The 25,310-nt window shown below is 33.9% G+C and overlaps 1 protein-coding gene across 7 annotated transcripts in view; it reads right to left on the reverse strand.

Annotated features, from left to right (window-relative positions):
* Window positions 1-25,310, reverse strand: part of asap1a (ArfGAP with SH3 domain, ankyrin repeat and PH domain 1a) — a 91,943-nt gene that overhangs the window by 32,129 nt on the left and 34,504 nt on the right. For 5 of the 7 annotated variants that reach the window (XR_012384822.1, XR_012384819.1, XM_005163478.5 and 2 more), the window contains 9 exon segments: window positions 15,245-15,390; window positions 14,110-14,184; window positions 11,266-11,315; window positions 9,801-9,930; window positions 7,317-7,402; window positions 7,023-7,098; window positions 6,603-6,689; window positions 2,883-2,983; window positions 945-1,014 (listed from right to left, as the gene is read on the reverse strand). Coding sequence is in view for 5 of the 7 variants with exons in the window: in XM_005163478.5 (XP_005163535.1) it covers window positions 945-1,014; window positions 2,883-2,983; window positions 6,603-6,689; window positions 7,023-7,098; window positions 7,317-7,402; window positions 9,801-9,930; window positions 11,266-11,315; window positions 14,110-14,184; window positions 15,245-15,390 (821 nt within the window). In the remaining 2 variants the exon portion in view is untranslated. 7 annotated transcript variants of the gene reach the window in all.

Here is a 25,310-nt window from a genome sequence, read left to right on the forward strand (position 1 = left end):
CTGACACTGTTACAATTCACTGTAATCTTTAATGTGATGCTGCTTTGACACATTCTACATTGTAAAAGCGCTATACGAATAAAAAATGAAGTGATGCTTTTTTTGTAAATGGAGAGAATGATTTGCTGATTTTGTTGTACAAAAAAGAAAAATCTCTTGGGGGGAAAAAAGCCTTTGCTAGAAGCAGTGCGGTAAAACAGATGGCTACAGATCCATATTGGTAATAATAACAGCCTTGATGAAATAAAGGACTGCCAATTAGTTCATACATGGCATCTGTGCAGCATTGTAGAAAATATACTTCAAATATAAAAAAACTGGCTGCAAATTGAGTATCCAAGTTTCAGATTAAAGAAAAAAAAACAATAGTAATGGTCAATAAATTCAGAAAATAATCAAATGCATTTTAAATGTAGCTCCTATGAGGACTTATTCCTATGTTTCTGTATAATTAATAAGAACAACAAAACAATAACGAAATCATTCAAATAAACCCAAGGTGACTGCAAACAAAAATAGCAGCACTTTTTTTGTTGATGAAACATGCAGATGTGATGGCAGAAAATTGCAGCACATTAAAATGCTATCAGACAGGAATAAGAGCATGCAGCAGCGCAGAGACTGGAGAGGGAAATGCATTCACTCCTCACAGCGTCTGCTGAGCATGAGTCTCCTCACAGCAGATTACATGAGGAAACTCACAGACCACCTGCGGCCCGGAGCACGCTGGATCTCGTTCCTGCTAATATCATTAGAGTATGACTCAGACCGCACCGGGTGCATGTTTCTATGGTAACAGGGCATCACCAACCCCCCTGTGCTCACCTTTACACGGCGGGTTTTGACTAAAAGTGTGGAAACTAAAGCAGTCTTTTTGCTTAATGTTCATGTAAGTCAAAAAAAGTGTTAGTTTACTCTGTAATCGAGGTGATTGAAGTACTCACTGTGGCATGAGAGATGGTGAGGATGCCATTTTTCACTGAGCACTTCCTCCTCTGCCACACCTTACGGATCCTGTCGAAACAAAATCATTTTACTCTTCCTTAGCATCTCAAACAGATTTTGGTCATTGGAACAGAGAAGGGAAAAAGTTGGATTTTTTCCATTTAAGAAAAAAAACAATTCAGTTTTATCAATTTTTTAAGTAAAAAGGTAATTAGAGGTACTAAATGAACTTTGAAACCCATGCAATTCTGTCCACAAGAAAATATATACAAAATAATAAGAACAAAATTTATACAACAGGCTGCAAATATAGTAGTTTAAAATCAGCGCCTAGACTCCAGCTCTGCACAGGAAGTTTGGCCAGAGGATAAATGGTCGTGCCCAACTGAGCCTGGTTTCTCTCGAGTTTTTTTTCCTTCACTTTTGTCAATTGGTGAAGTTTGTTCCTCGCCACTGGCTTGCATAGTTCGGGATTTGTAGAGCTGCACATTGATGGATTTGCTCTTAAGTGTTTGGACTTTCAGCAGTGAAAATTAAACCACACTGAACTGAACTTCAACTCTGAAAACTGAACTGACAGTTTCAATTTACTAAAACTTCTGTTAAGCTGCTTTGACACATTCTACATTGTAAAAGTGCTATAGAAATAAAGATTAATTAAAATAGGAGTTGTTATGTTAGGTGATTGATAATCTTTTAATTTTCCCTAAGCTGCAATATATTTACTTCCTATAGCTACACTATATATTTATTGATGTATTATAAATTGCTAAAATCTTTTAATGGTTCAACTTGGTCATTACAGCAAATTACTTAAATGTTTGTACAAAATGAGACCACAAAACCAGATTATTTACAAGAGTCAAAGGTAGAAAAAACCTTCAATTTTTGCACCATATTGAGTCTTTAAAAGTAATATTAGACACATATAAAGTTAATAAAATGCAAGCAATTTTTGATTTTAAAAGATGTCTAATAGATGTCTAAAAGACGTCTAAACATAGTCATTTTGGCTAAAACAAGGCTAAATTTGGGCTATCAAAACTAGACTAGCCATCAAATAAACAGAAATGAATGACTACACATATAAAGTCTGTCTAATCTGTCTATTTGATGACTAGTCTAGTTTTGGGCTATTTTTAGACATCTATTAGATTTTCATTGACAGCTCAAGTTTAGCCTTCAAAGTCAAAATGATGTTTTCTTCAGAACAACAAAAATATATTTTTAAAAATAAAACAGCATGCTTATTTTGACCTGTACTTCTTTAAATATGTAAATTAATAATTGACTTTGCTCAGTTGTATTATCTGTCAATATAATAAATTTAATAACATACCATCAAATGATTATTGTTCTAAATATTCTAGACATTTATAAATATTAAATATTTTGTATATCATGATATGTATGATTGGTGGTTGTTCAGTTTTATTGAATATTAAATGTTCTAATGCAGAGAGAAAAAATCTAAGCTGTGTAAGATTGTTGTTTGACAGTTTGGGACACATTTTCATCTTCATCTTTCATCATTTACCACAAATCTACAATTTTTATTGGACAGTGTGAATGTCACATAAACTCTTTTCTAACAAATTGACAAGTTAAAACTTGGCATTGGTGTCACTAATGCTTTTTTAACAATTCTGACATCATTTTCTAACCAATTACCATGTGAATTTGTATCAAATTATGTTTTTTATTATTTATAAAAATGTTGTTGAAGTAAAAAGAGTTTTCTAAGCAATGGTGTTTGTATTGTATGTATTTACATGTCTCGACACTAGAGCTGCAACAATGTGTTAATGCTAAATCTATCAATTACAGTGTAGCAAATTCCATTAGACACGATGATTAAGTGACAATTAAGTCCCTCTACACAGAATATACAACAACCACAACATCAGACTCTAATTCACAGAAGTGTGCGCGCTCACCCATCACTCTTCTTAAAGAGATAGCCCTTCTTCTCACTGCCAAACTCCTTATTGCCCTGCAGCTGGTGCATGCTGTAACCGCTCTGCTTACTCTGAGAATCCTGCACATCATCACAAAATCACTCATAATCTGACCCATGAACAGTACTGAGCACATTAGCATGCCAATATACAGTCATAAACTGAGTCATAAACACCATAAAGCAATAAACGTGTAAACAAAAGTAGTACAAAGAAATATGTAAAACAAAGAAATAGTTCTTATTTTATTCTAGCATCCAATGTATCCACAATAATGACAATACAGGGTTTCAGCTGGTTTTAACCACATCACATTTAAGACTTTAAGACCATAATTAGTTAAAGTAAAGACCCGTATCACATTGATGAAGTCATTTGCAGTTGTAATACATAATATATTTTAATAAGACAATGTATGAGCATTTCAGTTATGTTAGAGGTTATATAGAGGTTATGTTACACTGACACAGGAACATTAAGAAATTAAGTGAATTTAAGAGCGCCTATTATGGGTTTTTGAAAATGACCTTCCATGCAGTGTTTAACACAGCTCTAATTGAAGTGAAATATCCAGCTAAGTCTTTAATTTGAAAGTGTGCCATGTTTAAAACTATTGATTCATCTATAAAAGAGTCGAATTACAGTGATTCAAATGAATTGCCGCTGTAACGAGTCTTAAGCAGCGTCGGAATGACGTTAATACGGAACTCAAGCCCCGCCCATCGAATTTAAACCCCCAACTGCGCCCACAAACACGGTAGCAGATCCCAGTTGAATCATGTCGTGAAGACGCTGAGCTCTAAAGTGTGACTATTTACAGTGCAGTTTATGGATCAGTTTCCTCCTCCATTTCACAAGTGTAAGTAAGTGCGATTATAATGGTTGCCTCCTTGTTTTCTCTAGCTTGCAAATTATGTATTTAATTGTGTTTTGTTACTTGTAACCGCTTGATATTCTCATATTGTGTCTAAAACCACATTAAAAATCACAGCGTGTGCCACTTTGTTTACAGATTTAAATGTGTTTGTGAGCTCACTAGCCACTGCCATTTGTCATTGCCACCATCAGCGGCAGTCAAGTTTCAAAATAGTTCAACTGAATGTGTGTCATTGTTAAGAATAGAGCAATATGCTGGTGTTTAACTGCATTGCTGTAATGTACTCCTGCAACAATGTTGATAAGCCACAGTAGGCATTTCTCTCTGTCTCACGCTGAACACAGTCGACCAATCACAACAGACTGGGTCATCGGACCAATCATCGCAGATTAGCATCGCGCTAATGTGTGGTTTGGGAACAAATGACTCGCTGAAGGAATTATATGCGAGTTGTTGGGATAATTAGGTAAGAATAAATGCATATTATAAGACAATGAAAGAGTTTTTTGACATTGCATGCATATCAGACTGTCGTTGGAGACCCCCAAACCAAAATATGACCCTTTTTAATGCATTATAGGGGCTCTTTAAGATTTATAAGAATTATAATTCTCAAGACCCTGCAGAAACCCTGAATATAAATCAAATTGTATTGTTTTATATTTAGATAATGCAAAAATGAAAGAAAATGAAAACTAAAAAATTATAAAATAAGTAAATAAATATATACAGATGAGGAAAATGCAATCTGGCAGATGTTTTTGCTATGTTCTGAACTTACTCTCCTAGACTTCAGTTGGAAGGCAGTGAAAGAGAAACAGAGATGCAGAAATGCAGATGTCAGAATATTGTTATTGTATTTGCAGTGTGCACAGAATAAAATGAAGAGCAAGTATTCACAGCCACGTTGGAGGATAATACAACCCAGAGCCTTGTTATTCAGTCGAGACCAGAGACGTCCGGTTCAAATGGACATCGACTCCAAACAAAACACATAAAAGATCAAACGCTGGGCTCCACAAAAGAGCTTGTGCTGTCACTGCCTGATCCCCATGTCCACGTTTCCTCTCTCTCTCATGAGAACATGTACGCTAGCACACAAACACTGAAAACACGGCTCTCTCTGAGGCACTAAATGTCAGGACAAACGGGACATGAAACGCAAATTCTCATCTGGACTCATTCAGTTCTTTAATGCCAGATGCAGCCTGTAAACCTATTGTTGCTACTTGCCCAAATGCCCTGGAGACTGTTTGTTGAGGCTTAATAATTGTTATCAATAACGTTCAGCTAAAATCTTCTTTAATGCTCTACTAAAGAAAGAATGGCCTGAGGGAGAGCAATTTCATGAAATTTTTCAGTTTTTGGCAACTACATCTTTAAATAACATACATTTCAATACATGTCAATATGATCTTTTCTTACTCTATTTTAACAATGTTTCATGTTTACCAATGAGTCATGTTTCATTTTTAAAAAAATTCAATTTCTGAAGAAATTATACAAATGATTGAATGATTGCAATTGACGTTTCTGAATGAATAACCATTTTAAATGAATTCTTTAAATGAAGGAGTCAGTACCTGCGATATTGCTGTCGCATGAACTTGTATGTGGAATTTTTTTTCTTCCCATCAGAGAAGTTGTGTGCAAATTGCGTATGCTTGTGTGGTTGTGGTACTGTGTGACAGGAATTTACAAGTAAAATAAGGCAACGTACAAGCTCCAGATCATTTTTAAATGTGTCAAAAATTTCAGGAGCTGACAACTTGACTTTTTATTAAACTGTACTGTAAATTGTAAATGCATTCATTTCATCTCTAAGCTATAGAGCCTAGATAAATGCATCTAAATGCCATGCACAATGGTCAACATTGATGTCATTTAATGGGTAACAGCCCTAAAATGGCTTTTCAGTTCTGAAAAGTGCAAGAGTTAGGTTTTGGAACTAAAAGCACAGTTCAATTTCACCATGAGTATTTTTTTAGCAATTACCAACAAATTGTAAATATTTTTAAATAAATGTTGAGTTTTGAGTTTGTTAATTAGTTATATATACTTTTACACAACCCATATCTTTGCATTAATTGAGCCTATTTTATGGCATTCATGTTCAAGCTACATTACCTGTGAAGCTGCTAGCAAAGTGCAGCAAAAATCATCTTTAGCTCCTTCCACACCCATGAAGCACCATGAATGACGTAATGCAGACTCATCTATTATGCACTAAAATACTTCATTATGTGTATAAACGTGCATGTTTTGCCAAAAACTACACATTGATGGTTTATATATAAACCACTAACAATTTTAAATAATAATCTGTTATTAGATTGTGACATTCGCATTACACTAATTTACTATATAGCATTTGATTATTAATTATTTTCCCCAATTTCTGTTTAATGGAAAGAAAACATATTCAACTCATTTCTAAACAAAGTAGCTTTAATAACTGATTTCTAATAACTTTCCAATATCTTTGATATGATGACAGTTTATAATACTTTACTAGATATTTTGGTCATGATACTTTAAAGGCTTACACATTTTAAATAAACAGTTGTCTTTATAAGGGTAAAAGCCAAAAGGGAGTAGCAAATATCTTTTATATCTCACTACTAAAGGGGAAAAATCTCTGCTTATAGCTTTAGGATTTATATTTATTTTTGCATTGTACCCTTCTTTTTTGTCTCGGCATGCAAAGAGGATTCTTTAGATCATGTATGTAACAGCACTATTCTGAAATATCTCATATAACAGATTAAAGAGTCTCATCAAACCATTGTGAATTAAAAACTATCTACTAAAAATATCCCTACCTCCTTCTGGTCCAGCTGTAAGGAAGATTTGATGAGGTCTCTGAGAGCTGTGAGCTGTTTTTTCTCCTCATCCTGAGTCTGTTTTATCTGAAAGTACAGATTTGCAGTGTTTCAATCTGGGATGAAATAAATAACATAAAACAAATGCACTGCTATTTCCTCTTTCCAAGATGTCTTCATAATAGTAAACACTCTCTGGAGAAGACACTGCCAGTGAACATTTATTACTTGCTCCAAGGAACAGCTGATTTGAGCTTTGTTTTATCCTGTCAGAATATGAGATAATATTTCACTCTCAAAGACTCATATATGAATACTGCTTATGTCTTATTGTTATATTTTATATAACTATGATGCTCTCACAAGAAGAGCTGCGTTTTAAAGCTAACAATAATAGTACATAATGAAAACTGAACTCACATTATAAAGATCAGCTGCTAATTTTTCAATATACTGCTTCAACTTGTCAGCAGTTTTCAAGCCATCCTGGAAGAAACTGAAAAAATACACACAAAAAAAGCAAAGGTTAAATGTACTGCATTAGTTTAACATTCTATACTGTTGATTAAATGTTTGGGGTCAGTAATATATCGTTAGAATATGCATAGTACTGTTTATATTTTATACTAACATTCGAAAATGATATTTCATTATATGTCATCACAATGTACATTACATTACGTCAGTGGGAAAACCGAACTGAGGGACACTCACTTGCACTGTGCATGATAATACTTGATGAGATTCTGGAGGAGATCCACTCCCTTCTTGGTCTTAATCTCATTGACTTTGATCAGGTACTGTTGGGAACCATGGACAATAAAGCACAGAGAGACATTGGTTTGCTAATAGGAAATTACATCTGAGACACTGCACTTCTAAACACACATACACACTTGCTTTGAAGTGGTTCAAGCGGCTCAACTATAAGAATTTTGTTCAAATACTCCACCCAGACACATCTGGTTTATGAAAATATAAAAAAATAGAATGTAAAACCTAGCACCAGCCTCCATTAGTTGTATCATGCATATATGTGTACAGATAGAAGACAAAATTATTAGTACAATTAATAATAATGTTAAAATTATTAATGTAAAACAATGTACAATTTTATTTTATTTTTTCAAATGTTTTAACAGAGCGAGGGAATTTTCACAGTATTTTCTAATAATTATTTTCTTCTGAAGAAAGTCTTATTTCTTTTATTTTGTCAAAAATAAAAGCACCTGTTATTTTTTTAAGACAGAATTATTAGCCCCCATAATACATTATTATTTTGCATTGGCTACAGAACAAACCACTGCTGTACAAGGACTTGCTTAATTGATACTAAAGGCATAACTACCAGCATTTGTCTTCGAAATTTCAGAAGACCGAAATTTCAAATATATATATTTTTTATAAATAACCCCCCTGGTCTACAACTACTGACATTGCTACCACTGCGTTTTAAATTTCACATCTACTACCTTTGCAGAAATCAACAGCATGACTGGGTTGCAACATATGTTGCTAGATTAAGGTAAAAAAACACTTTGAGATTTGAATATTTCATCAATTGTGTGAGGTGATGAGCTTCATACAAGATCTGGCAGCTTGACAAACATGGACAAAGAAGTGATTTATCGCAACTAGATTGGGCCATGCAAATTACAGGAGTTTCCCTGGAGAAATAACAAAATAGAAGGGTGATAGGAGATGTGTGTGAAATATGGTGCTAACCACTTAGTTTGCATGTTCTCCCTATGTTTGCGTGGGTTTCCTTCGGGTGCTCCAGTTTCTCCCACAGTCCAGAGACATGTGGTACAGGTGAATTGAATAAGCTAAATTGACTATAGTGTAAGTGAGTGTGTGTGAAAGTGTATAAGTAATTCCCAGTGTTGTTTTCTATGCTGGATAAATTGATGGTTCATTCCGTTGTGGCGACACCTGATTAATTTAGCCGAAAAGAAAACAATTAATTTATAGCTCATTTTTGTATCTTGAACTCCAGCTGTATGTTTAATATCTACAAAAATACCAAAAATATCAGGGAAAAAATTTGATCAAACATAAATTTGGTTTGATAATCAGGTATTTCTAGAGCCAATAAATTCTGCACACAAATACTCAAAACCAATGCTGCATCCCAATTCGCATATTTATTCGCTCTAAAAGTATGTGCTTTTTTTGTGAAGGAAAAGTCTATACTTTTGAGTGTGAAACAGAACAGTATGCAAGCTTTGGGACATACTACTTCCTTGTTAACAGATCGTTGTGTTGCTTGGTTACAAGCCCTGTCAATCATCCACACATCATCTACATTTCTGTCATATTTAATTTCTTATATTAATATAATATTGGAGCAGCAGCAGCAGGAGCAGCAGCAGGATAAATCTCCCATTCACAAGTATTTCATGCAGAGAAATCTCCTCAGGTCTTTGGATAATTATACATTCAGACATTGATGTCCAAACATATCTTGATAAAAGTTCAATATTGTTGTTCCAGATTAAACATAACACGGAAAACTGGATTTAAATATTTTCCAGTTGGCTAGATATTAATTTACAGTCATACAAACATCTTTACCGTAGCCTCTCTACTTGACGGTTGATCTCAAGTGTCCATCATGTTTGTGGTTTATTTACACTTTTCACCGTTTGTAGCTCTAATTAAATGTATGTCCAACGCGTAATGTACTGTGGCCAATTATAACAGTTAAAGTATGGACGGTTCTACACCTAAAATTTTTACTGAAAATAGTAAACCATCCGCGAACCTTTGGCATACTGTTTTCAACATACTACCATTTTGGGACATGCTAATTCTATTTTCAAATTCTATTTAGGACAGATAGTATGCGAATTGGGACGCAGCACTATTCCTTTCTCCAACCACTTGAGGCCTGACTCATGAATATTAATCTGGCTATCTGAATGGATCGTTCAGTAATGTTACCCAGCAACATTAAAACACCCTAATTAATATTCATGAGCCGAGACGCTGCCATGATGTTTCAACCAGACACTTCAAAACTTGCTCCATTGCTTCTGGCTAAAATCGAATGCCTTTGAAAATCCCTTGGCCTTTCACAACACTGCAAATAAGAGCAGACATCTTGGCAGGAAGTTGCTGAACAATCAACACTACCGTCAAGCTGACTTCCAGGAGAAAAGAAACAGAAAGTTTCAATTCTCACAAGCCCACACACACCTCACACATCTGCAGCTGAAAGATCCTCCGCTCCTTCTCCATCTCTTCTGCAATCTCTGCGCCGGTGATCTCTGTGCGGATCATGCCGTGCTGCTTGGCATGTTCTCTCTTCTCCTTCTCGATCTTTGTGCTTTGGCGGAAAACACCAGTAATAGAAGATGACTACATTTCAGATGTTAAACAGTGGTGATTCTAAGTGACTGTTTTAATGTGATGATGATGTATTGTGTTTGTTTATCCCACAAAGAAATCTGACATATGACAAATATATGCAAATTACATATATGACATACACACTCATACAGTATATGCAACATATATTTTAAAATATAGCAAAAATGGCAGCTTACATTTACATGACGTTTTTTGTTCAAAATTACAAACATGCATATACACTCACTTTACTTGGTACACCTGTCCAACTGCTCGTTAACGCAAGTTTCTAATCAGCCAATCACATGGCAGCAACTCAATGCATTTAGAAGTGTAGACATGTTCAAGACGATCTGCTGCAGTTCAAACCGAACATCAGAATGGGGAAGAAAGGTGATTTAAATTACTTTGAACTTGGCATGGTTGTTGGTACCAGACGGGCTGGTCTGAGTATTTCAGAAACTGTTGATCTACTGACATTTTCATGCATAACCATCTCTAAGGTTTAAAGAGAATGGTTAAAAAAAACAGAAAATATCCAGTGAGCAGTAGTTCTGTAAATGCAAATGCCTTGGTCAAAGGAGAATGGCCAAACTGGTTCCAGCTGATGGAAAGGCAACAGTAACTCAAATAAACACTCATTACAACCGAGGTATTCCGAAGAGCAACACGTTCAACCTTAAGGCGGATGGGCTACAGCAGCAGAAGACCACACCGGGTACCACTTCTGATAGCTAAAAACAGGAAATCTAATGGCTACTTCCAGCATGGTAGTACTTCCAACGCACCAGTTCATAAAGCGCAAATCATCTCAGACTGGTTTCTTGAACATGACAGTAAGTACCTTTGGGATGTGGTGGAACGGAAGATTCGCATCATGAATGTGCAGCCGACAAATCTGCATATCATGTCAATATGGACCAAAATCTCTGAGGAATATTTCCAGTACCTTGTTGAATCTATGCCACGAAGGATTAAGGCTGTTCTGAAGGCAAAAGAGGGTCTAACCCGGTACTATAAAGGTATAGCTAATAAAGTGGCCGGTAATAAATGTATATATATTATATACTTTATTAGGTACACTTTACTAGTACCAGGTTAAAAAAAAAACATAAGCACCCATTTTTTGCTACATTTCAAAACATATGTAAAAATAAAATACATTGTGTAAAATATGTCATGTATTGCCATATATCAGTTTTCTATATGGGATTGCTGTAAAAGTGCTGTACATCACCACATTACATTAAACAAGCTTGTGCAAACTAATACCAAAGAATAAAGAATATAAACACATGCTAATGATACTTACAACTTGGTTTCATAGTCTTTCCAGGCCTTGTCAAAAGGCTTTTTAAGGTCCTGTGTGGGAAATAAAATAAATAGCGTAATTAGGTTTACTGTGTGGAGTTATTGAGCATTTATCACAATTGTTAAACTGAACACTTTGTTATGCAGTATAAAGCAGCACAAAGAAATCAACTACAGTATATAAAGATGAACATTACTCTGACACTCAGATGCATCTGATGTACAGTAGCATATGAGAGATATGGACTGTGGTAATGCAATTGCTTTATCAGATTTTCCCACTCTCAGGAACCTATTTTCTGGATGTAATGACGTTATTCACTTTGCTGCTACCCAAATGTTCTTCAGCTCAAATAATAATCGATCACGAAAGACGCACAGATGTTTTGGCTTTTTTTTTGAGTCTTTTTGGAGTGTGTTAGTTTTCTCTGAAGTGTTTTAGTTTGCTAGCTTCCTAAAAAATAAATGTGTTTACACCAAGAATATATTAACTCCGCCAGTATATAGATGTTTAAACCTTTTTAGGGCTTGCAGAACTTCAAATAGCCTTTTGGGCGGGCACTCTTCAGTTTATATATATATATATATATATATATATATATATATATATATATATATATATATATATATATATATATATATATAATTTTTAAAATTGTATTATTTATTTATTTTAATAATTACATTTTATTTAATTATATTTATAGATTGATTTGAACAAAACCATGTGAAAAGCTGGTAGGCCTACACTTATTGTTTTATTAAATAATTAATTTATTTTTATCAACTTGGTACCAAAGTACTAGTTTTTTGGTTAACATTAGTTAGTGCAAAAGCCAATTCAAACACATATTAATAGTGGTTACTTGCTGCATGAAAATTACATACAACATACAGTAATTACCCAATTTGTGAGAGAAGAAATATGCACTAAAATATGCCATATTTTTCCTCCCATTAAGATAGTCCGATAGGCAGGGTGGATTAATTTTTGGTAGCCCAACTGAAAAACATAAAAGGCCCGGGACTTCAGGCTAGCAATATTGTAAGCCCTGCTTTTTGCCAGAGCACAGGCGTTCCTCTTGTTTCTGTGTGTAATTTTTATATGGTTTGACATTTGCGTTGCTATTTTTAAGGGTTTTCATTTATTATGCTGTTTTACACATCACATGAAGCATAAAACGATGAGAAAATACAACAAATGCACTGCATTATTGCTGATGCATCTATAAAACATTTAAAATTAATAATAATGAATTTCACAAAAAGCTAAATTCATTAAAACCGAAAAGTACTTATTAAATATATCCAACCAATTAAAAATCTAGTAGACACTAAAAAGCAGGAATGAATGATATCAGATATCATCCAAAACTCGTCGGCACTGTCTGATGTTGGGTATTTTTACAGCACTGTAAAATGTAAGCTGTGGCAAAAAAAAAAGTCTCAATTCATTTATAGTATTTAAACTTTACGCCTTTAGTTTTGAGTGTTTTCATTTTTACAATTAGTATTTTTCCTCAATTTCTGTTTAACGGAGAGCAGATTTTTTCAACACATTTCTAATTATAATAGTTTTAATAACTCATCTCTAAAAACTGATTTATTTCATACAGCTTAAAGTGACATTTAAAGGCTTAACTAGGTTAATTAGGTTAACTAGGCAGGTAAGGGTAATTAGGCAAGTTATTGTATAATGATGGTTTGTTCTGTAGACTATCGAAACAATATATAGCTTAAAAGGGCTAATAATTTTGACCTTAAAATGTTTTTAAAAATAATAAAAACTCCTTTTATTCTAGCTGAAATAAAACAAATAAGACTTTCTCCAGAAGAAAAAAATATTATAAGACATACTGTAAAAATTTCCTTGCTCCGTTATTATTTATTCATCATCCTTCAACAACCCTGTTATTTACTCCACCAATAAAAGAGGAAGAAAATGATAACAAAAACTATTTTACTATGTATATATATTCACTAAATCGCTTCTGAGTTCTCCTGTTGCTGATGCTGATGCAACAACCTATGAGTCTGTCCTGTGTTTTGTCTTCATTTCCTCACATGATTTGCGTATCTCTGAGCGAGTCCTGGTTACACATACAGGAGCATCGCTATTCCTGCTTGTTAATGCTTTATGAGGCATCTGTTCCAGTGCAGAAAAGATTTTAGAGAGAGCTGATAATGTCCTCCAGGGACAGCACTTATACCCTTCAACTGCCTCTGCCTCTGTCAATAAGGGCTTTAGAGAACACTTTCGTTTCCGCTGAGTAAGAGGGTGAAAGAAAGAGAGAGAAAGATAAAAGAGAAAGAAAGAATGGAGGCTGGTAGGTATGAATGCATCCTCCATCTACAGAGCAAAAAAAAAGTGAAGCCTCATCACTTCCACTCAGAAATTCAGCTGATGCTGCAGAGGCTCTTAGCCCGGGTCGTGCTAATGTGAAAACAATCAGACAGCAGCTTTAGCGCAAGTCATTTTCTCAATCGCTACATGTTTGTCTTCGAGCCTCAGACATCAACAAACGTCTGACAGGAGTGGTCAGTCTGACGCCTGAGCTCTTCACCTCAGTCAACCAGCAAACACTTCAAACTGACTGAGTCAAAGGGCGTTAAACACTCCCACACACTGTTTACTAGCGTTAGCATTGGCAGTTGCCTCAGTGCTGCGTTTCATAGAGGACAGTGGCGAGAGGAAGCCTGTAATTTAACTCAGAAGAAATTTACAGTGTGCGTTTTTGGGTCCGAAGGGACTCATTTAAAGCGGGTATGGGGCAGTAAATCAGGGTGTTCCTCAAAGGGGACTTTTCCAATTAGTTAAGTCCAGAGACGCAGATGTAAATCTTACCCCCTTCACTCCCTTTAGATCTCCTTTGAGCAGAGAGTCCAGGGTGAAGATGACGTTGTGGCTGAGGCTCTGGAGCTGAGAAAAAGAGACAGAGGACAGTCAGAAGCAGTGTTATAGAGCTTATGATCAGAGAAGCAGTTTTTAAAGCTCACTGAAACTACAGATAAAAAAGTAAACAGGTTTACTTTAATTTGAATTTAATTTTACATATTTCTTAAATTTTAACTCGATGTATTAAATGAAAAAATACAAATACACACTTTTCCCAGTATTTGAGGTAAAAAAAAAAACATGTTACATATTTTATATCGACTTATTATCATTCTCTGGAAATAAAAGTGCTAAATGAACTAAAAAAAAAAAATTACCATTCTGCTGTACAAGAGGGTAGATAAAATAAAACAAAATTAAATTAAATAATTAAATTAAATAAAACTAAATTCAATTAAAAATGTATATATTTATATAGATAAAAACTTATTTAAATTAAATTTAAAAGAAATTAAACTAAATTAAAACAATGAAAATTAAATTAAATAAAAAAAATTATTCAATGAAAAACATTAAATTAAATTTTATTTAAAATTGAATTAAATAAAAAATATATATATATATATATTTAATTAAATAAAAAAATAAGAAAACAAGAAATAAAATACAATAAAGATTAATCCAACTTTTAATTAAATTAAAACAATCAAAAATTTAATTACATTAAATTATATTAAATTAAAACAATAAAAATACAATAAAAATCAATTAAAAATATTAAATAAAAAATATATAAAATAAAATAAAAATTTATTAATTTTAATTAAATTAAATTTTTAAAATAAGAGATAATTTTTTATTAATTACATTAAAACAATAAAATTAAATTTAAAAATTAACTTAAAAATGATAAAATATGAAATGAAATAATATAAAAAAATGAAATTAAATTAAAACAATAAAAAGAATAGAAAAGAAAAAAGAAAAGAAAAATGAAATTAAATAAAAAATGATAATGACTTTAACTAAACAAAAAAAAACATAATAAAATTTTAAAAATTATTAAATACAAAATAAAATAAATTAATAAATTTAATTAAATTAAACTAAAAAATATTAAAATAAAATAAAATAAATCCTTTACCAGGTTCTTGAGGAGAGCAGCCAGCTCTTTGATAAGTCCAGAAAACTTGATGAAGGCTGTTCCCAGATCAGAGTTATCTCGGCTGATGAAGTTGCTGCCAAACTTGTCCAGTGCCTGTCCATAATTCTCTTCATTCTGCACATGTTCTGTAGAGAAGATGAACAGAACATGCATATTATGCAAGGTCAGGGGAATCTACTACTTCTAGGGATCTATTCTGCACCACTAGTGTCAACAGACTTCAGTGATGTTTTTAAACATGTTTCCTGAATCCTCTTACAAACATGCAGACAATTCATGCTCTTCCTTCCAATTCCCTGCACATTTTCTGTCCAGGATAGTGTTTGGTGTGAATCCTGGACCCAAGGGTCATGAAAAAACAAATAAAAGCCCATTCAGTACACACAGAGTGTCATCCACTAACATTGACACCCACTGGTAATGGCCTCTCGATATGATACATATCTCGAAACATGAGTCACAATATATTATGAAGGTAAATCAGCAGAACACTTGCAAATCTGATTTCGAGAACCTGTGATAATAATATTTTTATGTTGTAGGTTGAAATTTACACTCAGTTATGATGTGATAGCTGAATCTCACGATTTGCACGCATAATTATCAAAACCTTTATTTTTTAAAATCGAAGCTGTAGATTAATATTTATGTATTTTTAAAACGTCATTCAACAAAAATCTTTTTAAAAAATTGTTAAAAAATAAAAATAAAAATAAAATTTAAAAATATGCAAGTCATATCGGCTGCTGTTCATTGGTCAGGATTGGGCAAATAAAAAAGCTTTTTCCCCGCGCTTCTAGTTACAAGTACAAGCTGAGTTCTGTTACAGGAATATTGCAAAACATCTGCCAAACGTTCTGTACTGCCAAATCTGAAAGGTTGTGAGTGCCAATTTGTGGTTGTACAGCCAAACCGCAACAAGGCGCTCAGGTAAATTTGCAGTACAATTTGGTGTCTGTCATTATGTATTTGTTGAATGACATTTTACAAATACATAACTAGTTTCTGCAACCTCAAATTCAAAACACTGGTGTTTTGATAATTGTCTGTGTGTGCAAATCAAGAGATTCAGCTATCACCTCAGACCTGTGTGTGTAAATTTCAACCTACACATGCAAATATTATTATCACAAGTTCTGAAAATCAGATTTGTAAGCTCTTGAGATTTGCTGCTGATTTACCTTCATAATAAATTGCAATTTACAGCACTGTCCGACCAGTAGCCCCACAGATCTGCCCTAAACACTTCTCCAAGGAGCAACATTCATCAGCACTAAAAATGAATGAATGAAAACTGTACAGCAAAACAGACATGCTAGATGTGAATGATGTATATTATTATTTTCTAATGCATCACACTCCTTTCGTCACTTGCTTAAAATGTAAATGTTGATAAAAAGGTTTCATCTCTGATGGAGGAATTTGGCATTTGTTCACCACTTGCTTCAAAGCGTCTTTAGCAGCTGCATCAGCTCGCTCATTTCCTGAAAGCCAGACATGTCCTGGAACCCAACAAAAAATGATGCAATAAAACTAATTTTGTAGTTGGTGAACTTTAGTTAAAATATTATCAATCAAAGGATGATCATTCTTTGAAGATTCCATAACTTGAAGGATTTAGAGTCTGTAAAAATGATAGATTCCTTTTGTTGGGCACTTTCTAAATACTCCAATGCTAAAAGTAAAGCGCAGGCTTCAGCTGTGAATATGGAGCATTCTTTAGGCAGACTGATTCCATAATGTTGTTGTCAGTTACCATTGCTGCTGCTATGCCATTTTCCACCTTTGAACCATCTGTAAAAATAGCAAAGTGCTGAGAATATTGGCTTCTAATATCCAAATATTGTTGTCTGTAAACATTGGGATGAGTTAGTCCTTTCTTCTGATGTCCTATAAGCACGGTCATTTATTGTAAAAATAGTCATATATTTATATTTGTCGTTAACGCATTTGAAACAAACAGGGATTCATTGTCATGCCATAATAGGCATGAAAAGAAAACAATGTGACCATCTTTAGTTCTATGTAAAGTTTAGGGTCTCCATACTGGACACAACTTTGAAAATGAAGTCATCTGGGACTGATTGATTATGTTCCTATAGGACACAGTAGGACCCCAGTCCATGGCAGAATGACATTATTAGGCCATTTGTCTTTTTGAGCAGCACTAATAAATGAGGAGGTACAGTAAAATAACCAGCTGGGAGGGTTTACTACTCAGGGAATTTCAGACAGTTATGAGAGCTCAAAGTATACTGCAAACAAACAAACAAATAAAATAACGAACAAACAAATAAATAAATAAATAAAATATAAAATATCAGCTCTTTTAAGACTGTTTATTTTATTTTTATTGGAATGTTTTTTCATATAACAGGTAACATTGCATATCAATATATTTTTTATTTGTATATTATTTAAACAGCTTTGTACAGTAAATAATGCTTCACCTGCGGTATGTGAAAATATTGCACGTCTTTACTCCAATCTCCTAACAAATACATATGCATACATTTTAAACCTTTCTTCAAAATTCTTAAGTATTACAAAAACGCTATTTCTTAAAATATAACATTTCCCTGGAAAAATGCAATTTTTATTAGCTATGTTTTGAAATATTTTATTTATTTAATGATATTAAACAGATAAAATATATTTTCCACATCTAATTAATGCCAAATCAGACTAAAACCGTGTCAAGGTGCAAACATTTAGTCTGTAAAACACTATAAATGAGTGAAAACCTCAGCAGATTTCTGACTGTGATTGGCTGTTGTCATTTTCCTCTCTTTATTCATTTTGAGCTCTGGATTTAGCTCATTGAACCGCTTCAGCCAATAGAGTAACAACAACTACTGGAGAGGTAAGAATTAAGACACTAAGGACCCATCTGAGTGGTCAAATTTTGATAAACAACCAATGCATAAAATAAATGTCATTTATCAAATGTCTGTGATACGTACATTCCATATACTATTATTGTGATAATAATAATTTTGAAATATGTTGTGCAGCCCTACATGACACCATGCATCGCAGTGGGTAGCAAGATTGCCTCACAGCAAGAAGGTTGCCGGTTTGAGCTCCGGCTGGATGAGTTGGCGTTTCTGTGTGGAGTTTGCATGTTCTTCCTGCGTTCGCGTGGGTTTCCTCCTGGTGCTCCGGTTTCCCCCACAGTCCAAAGACATGTGGTACAGGTGAATTGGGTAAGCTAAATTGTCCGTAGTGTATGTGTGTGAATGAGAGTGTATGGGTGTTTCCCAGTGATGGGTTGCAGCTGGAAGAGCATTCGCTGCATAAAACATATGCTGGATAAGTTGGCGGTTTATTCCGCTTTGGCAACCCAAGATTAATAAAGGCACTAAGCTGAAAAGAAAATAAATAAACGAATAAATGAATCATTAAAACAATTACTAAAAATAATTAGTTTAAAAATCTTCATTAATATTAATGATACGATGTAGTTCTAGAAACTTCCCACTTCTCTGTTTATCCATGTGATTTTACGGTCAGTTAGTTTTGACCGCCCCCTGTCATTTTCAAGTAAAAAAGCCTCATCGGTTTTGTGAGGTGCGCGCGCAGTCAGCGGAGGTCTACAACATGGCGCCAGGTGAGAGTATAAATCAGGCTTAACACGGAGCAGCAGCGTTTTAAAACCAAATCTGCCGCTTCAGCTTTTTAAAAAGCTCAATTTTCGGGCTGGAAAACTCCAGGGTAGTGTGAATGAAAGGTGCAACCATACTATAGCAAAACTTATGCCTTTTAAAATGAAAACGTATCAGTGTAAACGAGACCCTGGTCGGACACAAATGTAATTCATTCACATTTACAGTAAGTGAGTGCAACTGGTTGATACAGCTCCTTTACGCAACAAAAGAAACGGCTTATATAAACACTTCAGTAAACTTTTAAACTATTGAAAACTTGAAAACTCCCAATCTGGCAACGTTTTGTTAAACTGTGTTGAGAACTAACCAGTGCTGGAATGGGAATGTTTCATAATCTTTTCATTACCACAACACTGACATAAAGACTAACACTACATAAAAAAAAAAAAACATATGATCAAGAAGAACAAACTTTGAGAATTTTGAATTATATGAGAGGTAAAAATGATCCACTGATGTCTGCGAAGAAGATAAGAAGATCCCACAATGTCACAGACAGATCAGAGATGTCAGACAGGTCTAAAGAGAACTGTAAACAAAATAAAATGACATGAGCAGTGAAGAAAAGCCTCATGCAGAGCGTCAAGAGCTCAGGTATTAATCATCTGGAGCTGATTAAAGTGCTTACTATACAGTCACATCTGATTAGGCAGAATCGTGACACACACAGAGGCCTCTTGAACTCACACAGCAGGATAGCAGTTCAAGACCTTCAAAGCTTCAGGAAGACATTGGTTAGCAGAAAGAAGAGTGTCATTCAGCTGGAGCTGCTGTCACTCCCTTCTTAAACCCCAAAAGGTGACATCCGTGCCGGTATTTGCTGAGTCGTGATGGGGACTGAAGAGATCTGCTCTCTGAGGAATACTGGAGGTCAGAGAGAAGTCAGCTGATCAGCACTGCGGACTTATGGCGTGCGGAATGGGTCAATAACTTGACGCTGCAACGTTCACTCGTCTCACTGAACGTGACGTCTGCGTCTGCTGAACGTGACGTCTTCATCTGCCGAACGTGACGTCTGCGTGTGCCGAACGTGTCGTCTGCGTCTGCCCCATTACTGTTCCGCTGCTTTAACGTGACGTCTGCGTCACGTCTGCTTCAAGGGTTTGCAGCAGATTGCTCTCATTTCTGCTTTATTATACCTATTCATTCTCTATCAGTGTTTTCACTTATCCACAGTTATGTTTCATTTGCAATTAAGTGCTTTTTACCTTTCTTATTTATAGTTTTTTATTTCAAATGGTAAATATTTATACAAATGATTTAAACATTTTGGTATGCCATATATGGTTATTCCTATATTGCTTCTTTTATTGTGGTTACAGCTGATTGGTGTGTGTCTACAGTTTGCAGCAGCTGTGTGTGCACACCTGATGGCTGTGTTTGACCTATAGTTCATATGTGTGCTCATATGAAAGCCTTTGCTTTGAAATTTCAAGGAATTTCCATTATGAAAAATGTCTGTGTCAAAAGCATCCAAGTGTGTTTAGTGATTTGCAAATGACTGTGTGTAATGTTTTGCAAAAAGTATGAAGCTATGTGCCTACAGTTGTGCAGATCTAGCCTTGTGTTTTGCTCCATAATTGTACGGTTTTGCTAATTGTAGGAAAAGTTTAATTTTAGTGTGTTAGCAATCATGAAAAACTGTAACTGGGTATTAGGTATAAACTAGGCTATTATATTTATCTACAATACATTTGTTAACAGTAGTATAGCTGTAAATATTAGTCTTCAATAAATATGTTTAACAGGAGTTATAAATAAATAATCTTCAATAAATATGGACGGCAATGTTGCAGTATGGAAGAGGAAGCACGGAAGGGAGGAAGATTGGTAAACAGGAGACAGGGCATGGGATTTTTTTTATATATTGAAATGTACACATCACCAGAAAGCTGAATAAAACACTTTACATTTGTTGTATGGTTTTTATTAGGATAGGGCAATATTTAGCTTTCAGTCTATCACTGTTTGGTGAATACAGTATGTTCATGTACTTTATAGCAATACCTCTGAAACAAATCAAACCCAGATTATATCAGTATTAGTCAGGTAGAAATTATACAAGTGTTTAAGATTGAGATCAGCAGTGTGTAAATGAAGCAAACAGATTCATCTTGAATGAGGCGTGTGTGTTCTGTACAGTGTTAAAATTGTGTTTTGTTATAGTGTTGTAAAGTTTTGGATGAAGTGTTTGATTTTGCAAAAGTTCTGATGTGTTCTGCTGTTTGTGTGTGTGTGTGTGGAAATTGTGTGTAGTGTTTTGACAAAATGAGCCTTCATTTCAAAATTGTGCTTGAGCAATCAAAAAAAAAAAAAAAACTGTAAATGAACATTGACTCACTTACAGTTTTTTTTACACACAATTACTTGTACTTCAGACACAATGACTACAACATGTGACTGATGTACTAACCCCCTGAACCAATGCAGCTAAACTACAAGCACAATTCCTGCTTTACACTCAAACTGCAGGTTTAAAACACACTTTTTTTTCAAAACACAACACACAATTCTCTGCATTTGGCACAAATTTCATGCAGAAAATCTCTTGTTTTTACAAGGAACACACTGTCATTCACAATTGTAAAGTCAGTTGTCCTACTTTGTATACTAACTCATGACATGAGTAAACACCTGTCACACAGAATTGCAATTTAGAAATCAGAGCTCATCTGGTTCATAACTGGTTCACTGTCCACCCATGTTTTTAGTTGTTTATCTCCTTCCATATTCTCCATTCCTTAATCCTATTAAAGATTTTTTTTCTGCTTGGGGATGGAAAGTGTATGCCGAAATATACAAGTAATTGTGTGTAAACAATTAAGAAAAACTGTAATAGTGACATTCTGCCACCTACTGGCGATTTTAGTTTTTAGTTTAGATGTAACATTTAAAGCAAATTTTAATTTTTTTAAATTATTTCAAATAACATTAGGCTATTCAACGTTTTAAGATTAAACATCACTGTTTTGGTTATTATTATGAATGGTTCAGGGTTTGGGTAATATTAGGAAATAATATGACAATTTAAAATAACGCTTTTCTATTTTAATATACTTATTTATTTATAAGATGCAAAGTAAATTTTTTTGACACTATTATGTCGCATGATCCTTCAGTGTATTGTCAAAGTTGTGCTGTTAAATGTTTTTCTATGATATTTTTACAGGATTGATTGATTGAATCCTGGCAAATTATTATTCAAAATATAAATACTATCAATGTAACATTATTGCTGAATAAAAATATTAATTTTCTTTCAAAAAAGAAAGGAAACAAATGAAAAATAAATTATGTTATGTTTTTTTTATTTGTCAAAGAATCATAATATTGTTTTAAACGTAAAATAAAGAAGAAAGGTGCTTTAAAAACAACACAATAATGGTTAATGTAATTTTCTATTTTTCTAATATTTTACAGCAAAAGTATCAGATCTAACAGTCGATAGTGGTCGATGAGTTGGTCATCACTGATATGCTGTAGGCTACATTAAACATGTAAAAAATTAAAACACAATAAGACTTAAATGTAAAACAAATTAAAAAAGGATTTTACAAAACTAAACAACATGAATATATTAATAAACAACCTAAACTTTACCTCCGGAGACATTTGTTATTTTTGTTATACATTTTTTATACGTTTTAATGCTATCTTGAAAACAAATATCATTATATATTAACATATTTATATATAATTTGCACATAATTATTGTATATTGTATAAGTTAGCCGGCAAAAAGCAGACAGACGCACTAAAAACTGCTCAAATATATATATTTTAAAAAAAAGGTAGACGCAGACGTCATGTAACAAGTCAGACGTTGATGTCACGTCCATTGAGAGGAATGTATGAAGGGCAAGAAAATTGTGCACTGCCTCACACACTGCACTGAGCCGTGTGAGCAGCGTGTTATGATACGTGTTAGCAAAAAAATAAATAAATAACTTCACTGCTACACGTGAATCACGCGTAACGTCTGGCTTGACACTTCACTGCCACACGTGATTTACGTGACGTCTACGTGACGTCAACGTGACGTCTACGTCACGTCTGCGTCTTAAATTGCATGGATTTAATAGCAAAAAAAAATATTTTTTAAGACGTCAGTGAGACGTTCAGTGAGACGTTCAGTGAGACGAGTGCACGTTGCAGCGTCAAGTTATTGACCCATTCCGCACGCCATACGGACTCACCACATGCTGTCCTAGTCAGATCATGTAGTGGGTGGACATGCTCTGATACAGTTTTTAAAGAAAAAGTGGTTTGATAACCAGATTCTGACTATTGGTTGATAACAATGCCAGTGCTAGTATATTTATTTGTTTTAGTTTTTAATATCTATACTCAGGGCTTGACATTAACACCCCCCAACCTGCCAAATGCGGGTAGATTACAGCTGTGGCAGGTTAGACAACCACACCCACTAGCCACTTTGGCGGTTGAAAATAATTTTTAAATTGGAGTTTTCTTAAAAGCAAAGTTCGATTAGGATAAGGATGCCCATCAAGAAGCAGCACGACTGACAAAAACAACTGTTCGCGTAAGCAAAAGAAAGCAGGTATTTACAGAACGAGAGAAGATGACGCACAAGAGACTCTCACTCACTGACGAGGGTTTAGGTGTTGCCCACACAGCTGATGTGATGCGTGAGTGTTTAACTGCTTGCACGCTCCTGTTTCCTTGCATGAAGCAACCGTGCCTGGAAATGCAACTGATGTGATTGGTTCCCTTTGAAATAGACTAAACAAAATGCGATGCTTGCTTTCAAGAGTTTGAGATTCTTTTAAAAAACGTGTTTGTGTAAGCAGCAGACGTTGCCACTTTCGTTTTAATCATTCTTTGAACAGATTATTAATAGGGCTAACGGTAACCATGTGCACGTAATCATTCTTTCATTTCCACACACAGTGTGTTTTTCATCTGCTTTTTTTAGTTATTTTTTATTAATGGTTTAATTATCATCTTTTACAATAGCATTGCCTTAATAGGAGATTAACTTCCCATTTCTGTATAGTGAACTAGTGATCTGGGACCTTTAGTCAGGACAGACTTTTATGAGTTCTAGATACATGACAATAATTATTTTTAAAAATGTCTTCTTTTTTTTTTTAAGAAACGTTTTGTTGAATAAAAAGTCTATGTATATATGCTTTATTTAGCATGTTTTGAAAATTTTTAATTATTTTAACATTGTGGCAAAGAAATTTTTTATTTATCTGTTTATTTTTGGTGTGGAAAGAGGTAAATCCTTAGTGTTGAATCTTGTGAAACAAGAATTAATTGCAATGTGACACTATGTAAACCACAAACCATTTGCTCTTGCTCATTGAGCAAGGTCATACACAACACACATAAGTGAAATGAATGATGAGGCATGCGGACATATTACAAAATCTAATTTTAGCATGCCAAAGTCAAATGTATGCATATAAATATATATTTTCTTAACAGCAAAACTGTGGCTAGTGAAAATGGTGAGTGGCTAATAATGTTGAAAAACTACTAACCACAGAGCCTGGTGATCAAAAAAGTTAATGTCAAGCCCTGTCTATACCTATATGTGAAAAAATGATGATGGCAATTTTATAGTTAGCACTATTTTTAAGAGAAAAACATTCCTTATTTTTTATCTTTTTGGACACTTCTGTTGTGAAAAAAATGTTGTCTGTGTTAATGCAAACAGCATTAATGCTGGTAAAACAGTGTATTTTTGTAATTGGACCCTTACTTCATTTTACAAATCTAATTTGTTTAAGATACAAATACAAATCGTTACATTTGACCACAAAATGCCAGCGCTGAAAGTGTCCTCATTAAAATTGCAATTTAAGTAAAAAGCTATTTTATAGTCTTCCAGACTGTTGGCAAGGCTTCGAAAGTTTTTCTAAAATATGTAATATGTAATTTTTCAGCTTTGGTCTATTTACCAAATAATCACTTTTCTTTATTATCATTATTGTTGTAACAATACAATTTATAATGTATTATTATTACTATTTTTGCCAATAAAATAATCATAGTTCTAAATACATACAAACACACACACACACATACATACATATATATATATATATATATATATATATATATATATATATATATATATATATATATATATATATATATATATATATATAGCAGGTCTTTAAAGAGTCACGCAACACCAAAACACATTTTGTGAGCTGTTGGCAGTCATATATGTGTCCCACGCAGCTAAAAACACTATTAGGACACATATATTTTGCTAAAAGGTGAAAATTGGTTGTTTTTGCGTTATTTCGAGCAAATTCGTTTCTCCAATGTGAAAGAAAATTTGAAGCTATGTCAGAGCAATTAGATTAATGTGTAAACTTTAGCATGGAGACAGGATGTCT

This window comes from Danio rerio, chromosome 2 (assembly GCF_049306965.1).
Source record: "Danio rerio strain Tuebingen ecotype United States chromosome 2, GRCz12tu, whole genome shotgun sequence".
In the NCBI taxonomy this organism is placed as follows: domain Eukaryota; kingdom Metazoa; phylum Chordata; class Actinopteri; order Cypriniformes; family Danionidae; genus Danio; species Danio rerio.